A 12184-nucleotide genomic window follows, 5' to 3' on the forward strand; every position below is an offset into this window, starting at 1 on the left:
GGGCGTGCCCTCCTGGGCCCGCGTCTCACCCTCAAGCCAGGCTTGCCGTCCTTCCCATCCAGACCATCCAGACCGGCGGGGCCCTGGAAATGAGGAAAAGACATTTCTGCATGTTGCGCTGGAGCCCTCGGAGGTGGGAGCCTGACCAGCCCTGCCCATCCACCCCTCATCCCACTCCCACCCCTAAACACACATACACACACCCCATCTGTCAGGCTATGACACACCCACCTGAATCCCGGGAGATCCTGGTGGTCCAGGGGGACCAGGCAGACCTGATGGGCCTCGAATCCCTTCACTGCCCTGGAAACGAGACCCCCAACAAAGTCAGCAGGACCTTGTCCCTCTCCCTCCCCTGGACACACCAGCAGGAGAAGGGACCCTGGGCCACAGGGGCTGGTGGCTACTGGAAGTCAGGACAGCTGGCTTCAAATCCCAGTTCAGTTCTGGTCTAACCGGCTGTATCCCACATACCACTTGCCCAAGAAGATCTGCCTTCATCTGCAGAGCATCTCCCTTTCTGCACTGCTCCACAAAGAAGGGACAGAGCCTGCTCAGTCCAGCACCTTCCCCACGGCTGATGGGGGACTGGCCTGGCACGTGCTCGGTAACGCTGGCTGGGCCTCTGATCCCCCAGATGGAACAAGGGTGGCTCCTGTCCCCAAGGAGCTCACAGTCCAGTGAGAGTCACAGACCCATGACAACCAAGAGCGATGCAACAGTCCCTGGGCTCTGAGTCAGGGGCCCTGGGCATTCAGAAGGGAACTGGGCGTTCAGAAGAGGGCACAGCTCACTCTGCTCGGGGGGGGGGGGATGGGGGGTCAGGGAAAGTGTCACAGAGGAGTCCACAGGCACTGGGCTCTGAAGGGTGGCTGGGATTTGGGCAGGCGGAGAGGGGGAAAGGGTGTGCCACTGGGGACTTCAGAGAAGGATAAAGGTTTGGAGCGGGCGACATGCCTGGTCTAGCCAGGGTGTCTGGGGAGCCCGTATGGTGGGGGTGGCAGGGAGAGGAGGCTGCAGGACTTAGATTGGGGGAGGACACTGAACCCTATACTAGACTTTACCAAAAGGACTAGTGGCTTTCAAACTACTCAGGGTCTGGGGGCTCCTGGAAGACTCTGGAGGGGCTGGGGGCACAAAGTGGAGACCCAAGGGTTGGACTCCAGACCCCTACCCCTTGCTTAGCCAGAGCAGCTCTACTTGCATATTTGTTTATTAAGATTTTTTTTTTAATATGGACCACTTTCAAAGTCTTTATTGAATTTGTTACAATATTGTTTGTGCTTTATTTTTGTTGTTGTTGTTTTTGGGCCCAAGGCATGTGGGATCTTAGCTCTGCCACCAGGAATCGAACCCACACCCCCTGGATCAGAAGTCTTAAACATTGGACTGTTGGGCAAGTCTGTTTTACAGATTGAGCATTCACATGAGATTCTGTGTGGTAAAAAGCCTTGTGGTGGTGGTTTAGTTGCTAAGTTGTGTCCAACTCTTGTGACCCCCATGGACTGCAACCTGCCAGGCTCCCTCTGTCCATGAGATTCTCCAGGCAAAAATACTGGAGAGGGCTGCCGTTTCCTTCTCCGGGGGATCTTTCCCACCCAGGAATCCAACACAGGGCTCCTGAATTGCAGGCAGATTCTTTATTAACTGAGCCACGAGGGAAAAGCCTTGGGGACTACAAAATGAAGCCTGAAAAACACCGCTACAGGCCCTGGGGCGCCACTGACAGTTCAGAGCAGGGGAAAAGGTGGAAGCAGACGTGTGAATTAGAATGTTTATCGGAGAAGGGAGGGCAAGGCGGGCAGCTTAGTAGGGGAGATGGCAGCATTTCCCCAGGGGGAAGAGGCTGGCTGCCCCAGAGCAGTCAGGGGCTGTGGGACTCGCCAAGGGGAAGGGCTCCAGCCAGAGACCCCATGGGAGGGGTCGGGGGAGAGAGCTTCGGGTGGTACTGCAATGCCACCAGCTACCAGGAGGGGTCAGCACAACCCCAGGAAATGGCGGCCCCGCAGGGAGTCAAGCTGGAGAACCTCTGGCCAGAGGTTTGGGAGTCGGCAATGACTGGCCTAAGGAGAGCAGGCAGCCCTGGATACAGAGCCAGCATGGAAGACTCTGGCAGGGGCCGCCACCCAGGTGAAGGGAGGTGGCACCTGCCACATCAACCATGGCTGATCGGGGAGGCAGCAAGGGTGTGGGGGTTCTCCTGAGTAGGGTTGGGGATGGGGGGACAAATCTTAGCTCTTTTTGCTATTATGCTGTGCATCCTGGAATGCCGGGGGCATTCCAGGGCCTTCCAGTATTCTCTGGGCCTCTTCTTCACCTGGATAGTGAGAATCTAGACCAAGGCGTCCTTTCCAGGAGGTGTCCTTTTCTAGGAGTCCTTTCCAGCTTTCAGAGGAAAGAGGCTCCCCATGAGGCTACAGTCCTCCTGCCCCTCCCTCTGGGCCATGATCCTCTCACCCCAAGCTCACAGGTCGCTTCCGGGACTCCTGACACTGCCCGCCTGTCACATCTGGAGAAGCCCAGAGGCTGGGCTGAGTCAGGGACGTCAGTCTCCAGACCAAAGCAGTGGTGGTTTAGATGCTAAGTTGTGTCCGATTCTTGCAACCCCATGGACTGCAGCCTGCCGGGCTCCCCCTGTCCATGGGCTTCTCCATGGCAAGAATACTGGAGTGGGTTGCCATTTCCTTCTCCAGAGGATCTTCCCGACCCAGGGATCAAACTCAGGTCTCCTGCATTGCAGGCAGGTTCTTTACCCTCTTAGCTACGAGGGAAGCCCTAAAGACCAAAACCAAAAGCAGAGCTAGTCCCAAAGCCAAACCCAGTGATGGTCAGTGTGTGCGCTCCCCGACTGCTGCTCCTTCCCCGTCTTGTCACCAGGTCATAGGCCATGCCTGCCCTCTTTGGCCTTTGGGGACACTCTGAGCCTGGCTCCTCAGGAGGCCCATTCCCTTTTCCTGCTGTGGTCAGACCCAGAAGGCAAACGCCCAGAGCTCCTCTTGCTGCTCGACTGGGGGTTCCCAGTCTTGGATGTGCTTCTCTCAACTCCTTGCCCTGCCCTGGAGAAGCAAGCTGCAAGCTGGCCCGGGCCACCCTGTCACATTCTAGTAGGCCACGTCTCACTACACCCTTCTGCCTCCTCCCCAGCCACCCTCTCCCACTGGGAGAGCTGCAGAGCTTGGTGGCATAGAGGCCAGCAGGCATCCTGGACCCAGCCTGGTCCAGGATGGGGGGGCCCACTGGTCTGCCCCGGCCCTGTTGCCCTACAGCAGTTGCTGGGCCCATTCTCGAGTCTCTTTGCCCATCCCTGCTGTAACTGAGTCAGTCCTTGAATTTCTGAAGGCCTGATACTGGGGGTGGGGGCGGGTGGGAGGAGGCAGACAGAGGCTAGGAGCTGCTTGGCTCAGATATGTGAGTGTGGCCAACTTGGGGGTCCTGCTCACCTTCTCCGCTTGGGGGCCAGGTGGGCCAGGTGCTCCAGCTTTGCCTGGGAATCCAGGGGGACCCTAAACCAACAAAGGAGCAGGCAGGGATGAACGCAGGGCTGGAAAAGAGCTCCGCTTCCTTCTTCCTCTTGGGTGTCCTTCGCGCCCGTTGTGTTAACGTGATGTGTTTTTTTTTTGACTTCCGGGCTGCTGGGCTGCTGGGGCCCACCCAGGAGGCCTTGCTCTCCGGGTCTCTGTTCCTGGAATCAGCCCTGACCACCCAGGCCGTTCCTCCTCCCGGGCCTTCCTCCCTCCCCTCCCCAGGCCCACGTTCATGCAGCCTGGCCTCACCAGGCCTGCCCCTGTCCCGACAGAGCTGGCTTTGTGTCTGCACTCACCGGGGGGCCTGGAAAGCCGGGTTGCCCTTGGAATCCCTAGGGGAAGAAAGCAAGGGGCAGTGTGCTGCGCCACCCTCTCTCTACAGCCTGGCTGCCCAGGTGGAAAGAGTGACACAGTAACGCTGCTTCGAGTCATGGGGCCTAGTCCTCCACTCTGCCCCCAAAGGCCGGCAGGTGAGGCTCTGGGTAGGAGGTGAGAGGTTACAGCTCAAGGATGGTGGAGGCTGGGAGGCTACAACTGGTCCCCACTCCCATGCCTAAGAGTGACCACCAGGGAGAGGCCCCCTTCCCTGCCTCCCCCCAGCCCTTCACAGTGGTCAGAACAACCAGCTAGGTCCTGTCACCACTCACCTGGTCTCCTTTCTCACCCGAGCTTCCCTGGGGTCCTCGCTCTCCTCGGGGACCCTGTCACCACAGAGAACAATGCATCTGGAGCCCCAGATGTAACCTTCCCATGCAACCTTCCTGATCCCAGACTGCAGGGCAAGATCAGGGATTCTCATGTCTACATCTCTCTGTCCTCATCCTCACTCACCGCTGGGCCTGGGGGACCTGGAAGGCCTTCAGATCCTGGTGGGCCCTGGTGACACAAAGGAGTAGAATCAGTCCCTCTGACTGGGGGAGGGGGGAGATCAGGGCTTGGGGCAGGGGATGGGCACAGAGCAGAGGCAGGGATGTGGGCGGAGGCCCTTCCAAGCTGCAGGACTCCTCTCCCTGGTCTGTTTGGCTGCCCCTTCCCTTGCCTGAGTTACTGAACCAGTCTCTTAACTAGTTCTGCCACTGCTTAGTTCACGCTAAAATCCAGCTGCTCTTCTTCAACACAGCCCTGATTATAACACCCTCTTGCTCCAACACCCTCCATGGCTCCCCTCCGCCAACCGAACACTGAGTTTTGAGGCATCCTGTGATCTGATACCAGCCACCCTTTCCTGTTTCACTTTCCTCTCCTTTTCTTATCTTCTGCCTGGCTTGGTCAGACTGCCATTCCCTGAATACTGTACATTCATACCACTGACTGTCCCCTCTACCTAGAAGGTCTGTCATCCCTCATCCTTTCCAGGTCTCCTGAAACCTTATCAAACCATCAATGGCGCCAATCTGTTCTGGGGTGCCCCCACCCGTGGACTCTACCTCTGGGATTCCCCAGCATGGACAACCATATGTCCTTCTCCACCCTCGACCCTGAAGCTCCATTCAAGGCTCAGCTCCGATGCCACCCCCTCAGAGAGGCCTTCCTAACCCTCTGTCTACAGCATCCTGTTCGTGGCTTCAGCTTGATTTTTTTCCACCAGTCCCATCTCTCCTAATTTATGTGTATCTGTTTATTCATCTGTTATCTGCTTGTCCCACTGGAACTTAGCTCCCTGAGGGCCAGGGGCCCAACTGCCTGTTTTATCCATCAAGGCGTCTTCAGAACAGAGTCTGGCACCTAGAAGGCCCCTCGAGGGCCTTATTGAATAAAGGCACACCTGAAGTTTACAGCATTCTCCCTGGCCTCACCAGCCGCTGTGGGTGGCCGGCATGAGTGATGGGGAAGGGAAGACAGAGGTTTGGGGAGGCTGGAAACAAAGAGGGTTGGGTGCAAGTCCAGCCTCCACCCTAATCCACTAACTAGCTGCAGGACCCCTGGTGAGCCGTGTCACTGCGGAGGCTCCCACTGATGACCTGAGCTCAGGGTGGGTCAGGCACACCGGCTGTGCCACCGTCGGCTCTGGGTGGCCTGCGACAGGCCTGGGGGCAGCGGGGTCCAGAGTGCCGGGCTGGCTCTCCAGCCTGTGGGCGTGGGGGTGGGAGGAGGGCCCCTCTTCCAGGCAGCCCCTCCAGCTGTCTCCACTAAACCTGGCGCGATCCTCCTCCTCGCAGCTGCCGCCCCCGCAGCAACCAGCCGGCAGCGCCGACTGAGACGCAGCTGGAGGATTGGGGGGGGGTTGGGAAGCTGGGGTCATGTCTCGCGTTCACAGGGCGGCTGGGAAGCACTCCAGGCGGCGGCAGTGGAGGAGGAGGAGGAGGTGGGCGGGCAGGACCAGCCATCTGAAGCCCTTCCTCCCGCCCCGGTGCGCGCCGGGGAGCAGCACTCCGGCACTCACCGATTCTCCCTTCTCTCCCGGGGAACCCGCGTAGCCTCGCTCCCCCTTGATGCCCTGACAGGCAGCAAAGAGAGAGGGAATTAGCCCCGCGGCCCTCCCGGCGCGGCGCGATGGGAGGGGTGGAGGCTGCTGCAGCTGGCACCCAGACTGGCACTTGGGCGCAGATGGCGCCCAGGAAGAGGCTGAGAACCAGTGGGGTGGGGTGCTCTCGGAGCGGGAGCGCGGCTCCGGGTCTCCCACCACCATTCGGTGGAAAGGGCAGGGGTCGTCATGTCTACCGAACTCGGGCCTCCGCGGGGTCTCCCCAACTTTCCCTCCCCCTCCCCACCAGACAGCCTCCAGTCTGGGAGGCTCCGGGTGCTGTGAGCCGCTGGCCCCTGATGTGTAGCGACTGCCGTGGGCCCCTCCCAAAGCAGAGAGGTGGGCCAAGTCCCACTCCCAAGGGGCTTATATGGCCGGGGGAGGGGAGGGGAGGTTGGTCCCTGAATGGACAGCCTGGCAGAAAACATCAGCTGAAATGCTTATAAGGGAGGCTCCCAAGCCTGGCCCTGTTCTGACCACCACCCCGGGGCACCAGGACTGCCCCCGCCCCCACCCCAGCCCCGATCTGGGCCTGCTTACTCACAGGCAGTCCTGGGGGGCCCATGGCGCCTGGGTAACCAGGTTGCCCTGGAGGACCCTGCAAAGAAAGGGAGACATGATGGACCAGCCCCTCAACATTTCTGTCACCCTCCCTGGGTAAGAGGGCAGCCAAGGCCAGACGGTCTACAGCTGCCCCTCAGCAGGCACCAGTCCTCCCCGGGGACAGCCACCACCTCAGACCGTATCCCCTAGGCCAGCTTCCCTCAGTGGAGACCACCACCAGAGGCCTGGACCCTGGGGGGCCGCGCCAAAGGAGGAAACCCGGGGCAGGGGATGATGAAGACCGGGGTGGGCGAGTGGAAGGGGCAGGCTAAACGCTGCAGGAAGAGGGAGAGAGGAAGCCCCTGGGGCTGGGGGTGTTTGCCCCTGACAGGAGTGAGGGCACCTGGAGATCGGCTTCCTTGGATCCTGAGGGGTTGTGAAGATCCCGGTGCTGAGGGAATCAAGGCTAAGGGGCAAAGAGTTTCACCTCCCATCTTCCACTTGACAGCTGTCCCAGGGGGCCCAACCCGTCTCCCCACCACCCCCTGCCACTCCCTCTTACCGGCTCCCCCTTCTCTCCCGTCAGGCCCCTGAGGCCTCGCTCTCCTTGAAGACCCTTGGAGAGAAAAATCATGAGAAACTGCAGGGGAGGGCAGTCCCCACCCAGCCCCTGCCTCCTCCCCACGCCCCACAGCCCTCTGTTCCCATTCTAGGCAAAGGTGTGGGGGGGTGGCTGCTGGTGGCCCCCAGAGTGTCCCCGGCAAAGTGACCATAAGGGGTGGACCCAGAATGGCAACACTGTCAGAGGTATAAATCCCCACATTCGGGTGCCTCTCAGGAGCGGGGGCCCCCACGACGGGCCACCAGAGAGATACACCCACCAGGCGGGTGCCTCTCAGAAGGTATTTCTCAGGTGACTGTCATCGCTGGGCCCTACTGTGACCACTGTCTGGGGCGCACTTTTAGGAGGGTGACACACGTGCTCTCTCCGAGGGGCAGCTGTCAGCAGAGGTGTCCCTAGAGTGCTCCCCACCAAGATGTATTACCCGATGCCCGACACTTACCTGTCCAAGCCCCCCCACCCCCACCCCAGGCAAAAATCAACTTCCTTTAGGGATCCTGGGGAAGGACTCAGGAAGGCTCCCTCCAGAGCAGTCCCTGTCTCTTTGGGGATATCCGTTGCAAAGTAGAGTCCCCATCCCTCATCCTCAGCCTGGACTTCATAGACGCAACACACACCGTTAAGGGGCCGTGTCTGCCCCTTCTCCCTCATGTCTTCCAGAGACGCGGCGCACAAACCTTTCCACAACACAAGACAGATGGCTAGACGGACAGATGGCCCCTCCACCCAAGCAAGCAGAAACAGACAAGGTCCGGCCAGGATGAGGACGTGGGGACAGATGGAGCTGTGACAAGGAGGGGCCCTGCTCCCTGAGCCGCCATCACCAGCCCTGGGAGGAGAGGAGCCAACCCCGGGAACATGAAGTCCAACAAAACAGGAGGTTAGTTTCCATGACCCAGGAGGGAGCAACAGTGAGGATGAGAATGACTTAAACGTACTTGTGATGATGACGAAGGCAGAGCAATTAACGACACCGGGCAGAAGGAGGTGGTCAAGACACTGGAGGGGCAGGGCCCCGTGACACCTGGAAACCCTACTGCTGGCATCACATGCCCAGCTTCAGAGCAGATGTGGCCCGGAGCCAAAGAAGAAGAAGAAGGGAAGAGGAGGAAGCTTCCTCTAGAATGATGGGAAAGGTTGCAAGCGTGGCCGCCTTGAAATCCCCAGGGCGCCTCTGGACCAGCCCCGCCAAGCAGCAGGGCAGCGATCCCGTGCCAGCCTGCAGTGTGAAGCCCTAAAGCTTTGGCATCTCTGCCGGGCTCTGTGCCAGGCGCCTGGCAGGGCCCCAAGAACTACTTTCAGCAAATCTTCAGTCAACACCAAAGGTGGGAGAAGCAGGAGGCAGAGTGAGAAGGGAGGGAATAAAGAGGCCCCTAGAGGCACCAGCTTAAAATAAGAAGGTAAAATAGCTCCGGAGGATTTAGGGGGGAGTGATGTGTGATTGTGGGAGAGAAAAAAGGGAAATGGAAGGGGGGGAGAAGAGAGACGATGAGAGAGAGAGAGAAAGCAGAAGAGGGAGAAAGTCAGAGACTGGGAGGCTGTCCAAGCTGCTGGGACCTCAGGGAACCTGTGTCGTTAGCTACCGAGCCTGCAGGGGTATGACGATGGTGACACACACACGGAGGCGGGGGGCCAGGGCACGGCAGGAAGGGAGACGAGCAAAAGCCACAGAGACCTGGCTGGCAGGGGAGGGGAGGTCGAGCAGCGCTAGGTTCTTACAGGCAATCCGGGGGAGCCAACAGCACCAGGAAAACCTGGGGGGCCCTGGTGGGAGAAACAGGCAGGTCATATCTCACAAGCACAGTAACCCTGGGTCACGATCTGGGGCTGAGGGCTCATGGGGAAAGGAAGTCATGGGGGTATTATCAAGGCAGCTAGCAAAGAGACTCGTCCCGAGTCGGTCCAGAAGCCACCTGCTCCTCGCCTCCGCTCCAGGAAGAATGAATGGCTCTGCTGACGGTGGAGACGCGCAACAGCCCCCGGAGTCAGACCACCGGCCCATGTCTGCCCGCGTCCAGGCAAACCCCAGTGCCAGAGTGGAAGCCCATGGTGCCTGTTACCTGACCTCCACGGGCCCCCAGGTCAGGGCTCCCTGGTTCTAAGATGGCTCCCACCGGCCAATTTTTTTTTAATTTCCCTCCAAAGGAAGCGTTTTCAGTTCTTCCAGGTTTTCCTAGTCACTTCTACGTCCCTGCCATGTCAACACCAGGGGAGATGCTCCTAGGCTGGCCTTTGCAGGCTTGTCCTAGAGACTGGCCCTACAGAGCCGTGGAGTGCGGCTCCATCTTAGCTTCTGGCCCCTGCCTGCAGATTGCCACACGCTTTCCTGGCAATCCAGACCATGAGTCGTCGTGCAAAACACAGCAGGGATTGTTGGGGCGGGGGTGGGGGAGCTGGGAAACACAGATAAGCCCTGAGGCCTCCTCTAAGCAGGACCACAGGCAGATCGTGGCAGAGCGGGCCGGCTCTGGGGGATTCGGAGGTGGGAGACCACGGTCCCTGTAGATGCTGTGACGAGGGAAAGGCAGAAGAGGTGACCCCTTTCTGTCCTGCCCAGCTTCCTGGGACAAGGCAGCAGAATGGTGTCTGGGTTTTACGTCTCCTTTGAGAGCCTCTCAAGCAGGCCAGAAGACCACGGATACTCACAATTGGGCCTGGAGGACCCGGGGAGCCCCTCATACCGGGTGGACCCTGCAAAAGAAGCCACAGGAAATAAATGGAGAGGCTCAGAGTGCGCAGCGCCCCGGGGGTCTCCACAGCCCTCCCCCCTAGCCCGCCGCAGAGTCAAAAGGCAGCTGCTGTCAGCGCTGGATGGTAAAGCTTTCATTCGGTTCGTTCAATCATCCAACAAACATTTATCGAGCAACTGTTCTGTACTGAGCACCAACTGTTGTGCTGAAGACACAACAGTAAACGGGACGTTAGAATCCCTGCCTTGTGGCGGTTTCGTTCTGGGAAGAGGTGGACAGGAAAGAATAGAACAGAGGCCGGCGCGCAGGTGGTGCTCAGCAGATTCCTGCAGTGTGGTCCCCAGGGAAGGGAACACAAGGACGCCAGGGCGAGGGGTAACGGGCAGGGAGAGGGCCTGGGGCTCGAGGAATGTGGGGTGTGTGGGGGGCTCCATTCTAGAGGGTGGTCCGGGAAGGTCTCCGGGAGATGGGCAGGGACAGGGAAGCCTGGCGTGCCGTGGTCCAGCAAGAGTCAGACGTGACTTAGTGACTGAACAACAGGGAATATCTCACTGAGAAGGTGATCTTAGAAAAAAAAAAAGGGCTGAAGGGGTGAGGGAGCAGGCCCTGGAGAAGAAAGAGCCACAGGCCGAGGGAGGAAGAGTGGCCGGGGGCCCAGCACTGCAAGGAGGCCCCGGGTGCCAGGCGGGCAGATGAAGCCAGCGCAGTGAGGGGTGCGCGGTGGCCTGACGCCTTAGCAGCCCCTGAGGGACTCCCGGGGGAGACGAGGAGCCAGCAGAAGGCCCAAGGAGACTGCTGGCAGGAATGGAACTGCCCTCAGGAACCCACGGTCATGGAGGTGCAGACACCGGCTGCCTCGGGGCCAGCCCAGGCGGGGGCCCAGCCCAGGCGGGGGCCCAAGTTCTTACCTCTTCTCCTCTCTGGCCAGGCAGTCCCGGAGGACCCGGCAGCCCGGGGCTCCCTGCACAGGCCGGGTCTCCCTCGTGGTTGTCCCCCTGGAGCGGGATGGACGGTGAGTGTGAGCAACCCCGTGGGACACGGGGCAGGAGGCGAGAAGATGGAGGCCCACTCACCCGGGCCTCCTCGGCTCTCGGGCGCTCCCGCTCCATGAAGCACTGCAGACGACAGTCGGAGGCCCGGTCAGCAGTGGGGGCGGGCATCAGCCGGGGAGCTCGCCCCGACCAGGGCCACCCTGAGCCCCCCGCCCCCTGCCCCCACCTCCTACCCGGGCACAGCTGTCGAGGCCTGGCACGCCAGGGATGCCCTGGTCTCCCTTCTCTCCACTTTCCAGGAGGGCCACCTCGTGGGCCGTCTTGCCCTGGATACAGTCCCCGCAGATGCTCTGATGAGAAGGGGAGGGTGGTGGGGTCAGGGCTGGGGAAGGGCCAGGATGGGCCGGATGTGGGGAATCCCTGCTCCGAACCAGCCCGGGGTGCCCTGCAGACTGGGCCCCCACCCATGCTCTTAAGACCTCCCCAGTCACTGCTCTCTTCCTCCCCAGCCACAACCCTGCGGCCTCTTGGCTGCCTCCTCGGGGGACCCGGTCCCAACACTGGCTTTGAGTTTCTTCCAGGAAGAAGCTCGGGTGGGGCCAAGCCGACGCCACTTTGCAGAGAGCCGTGTAGGAGGAGGCGGAGGGGCCTGACGGGAGGGGGGTGACCATCTGTCCCGGCTGTTCCTGCAACCTGTGCCCACTGTGAGGACATGCCACCAGGATTCAGCCTGAAAAGGCCAGCTCCACACAGCAGCTCCTCTGCCCAAGGGAGCCAAGGAAACAGCTGCCGGCCCTTCGCAGACAGCCTCAGGGATGGGACGGCAGGTCCCTGCTGTCACGGGCTCCCCAGTGTGCGGGCCTGACGTCTTCCTGTGACGAGAAAGGTCCTCCTCTTTTCTGGAGGCTTTAACTTCTTGGGGTCACAGGCCTCTCTGAGAGTCTGAAGGAGGCTATGAGTCCTTGCCCCCCCCCCAAAATGAAACCTTCTAGTGAAAACTAGACTACAATTTCAGAGGACTAGGGAGCCGGGCGTCCATCCACGGCCTGGTGGGGTGGGGAGGCGTCTGTGGGCCTCTAGAGGAGCTACCGCTCCATCGCCACTGTTCGCTGTGAAGCTCAGTGATAATGGTTGTCATTGACTCAGCACTCGTGACACCAGCCATGGTGACAGGCTCTGCACATGATCGCATTCCACCCAGACAGAGCAGTGAGGCGGGTCATCTCACAAGCACTCTGGAAATGAGAAAGCCAAGGCTCGAAGAGACAGCCTGACTTATCTAAAGTTAAGTGGGACCCTGGATTGGAGTTTGATTTGAGGGTGTAACGAGCGCTCTGTCCACAGACTCA

General features: G+C 60.1%; 1 protein-coding gene across 4 annotated transcripts in view; it reads right to left on the reverse strand.

Annotated features, from left to right (window-relative positions):
• Positions 1–12184, reverse strand: part of COL16A1 (collagen type XVI alpha 1 chain) — a 51749-nt gene that overhangs the window by 9984 nt on the left and 29581 nt on the right. For 3 of the 4 annotated variants that reach the window (XM_055397855.2, XM_055397856.2, XM_055397858.2), the window contains 14 exons: positions 11069–11185; positions 10917–10958; positions 10752–10838; positions 9800–9844; positions 8873–8917; positions 7094–7147; positions 6533–6586; positions 5908–5961; positions 4356–4400; positions 4172–4225; positions 3821–3856; positions 3441–3503; positions 232–303; positions 30–83 (listed from right to left, as the gene is read on the reverse strand). In XM_055397855.2, the coding sequence (XP_055253830.1) occupies positions 30–83; positions 232–303; positions 3441–3503; positions 3821–3856; positions 4172–4225; positions 4356–4400; positions 5908–5961; positions 6533–6586; positions 7094–7147; positions 8873–8917; positions 9800–9844; positions 10752–10838; positions 10917–10958; positions 11069–11185 (822 nt within the window). The remainder of the gene's footprint in view (positions 1–29; positions 84–231; positions 304–3440; positions 3504–3820; positions 3857–4171; positions 4226–4355; positions 4401–5907; positions 5962–6532; positions 6587–7093; positions 7148–8872; positions 8918–9799; positions 9845–10751; positions 10839–10916; positions 10959–11068; positions 11186–12184) is intronic. The other variant, XM_055397857.2, reaches the window with a different exon arrangement.

The sequence above is a fragment of the Moschus berezovskii genome, chromosome 2 (assembly GCF_049115385.1).
Source record: "Moschus berezovskii isolate FMDL1 chromosome 2, NW_MosBer_1.0, whole genome shotgun sequence".
NCBI classification, from domain to species: domain Eukaryota; kingdom Metazoa; phylum Chordata; class Mammalia; order Artiodactyla; family Moschidae; genus Moschus; species Moschus berezovskii.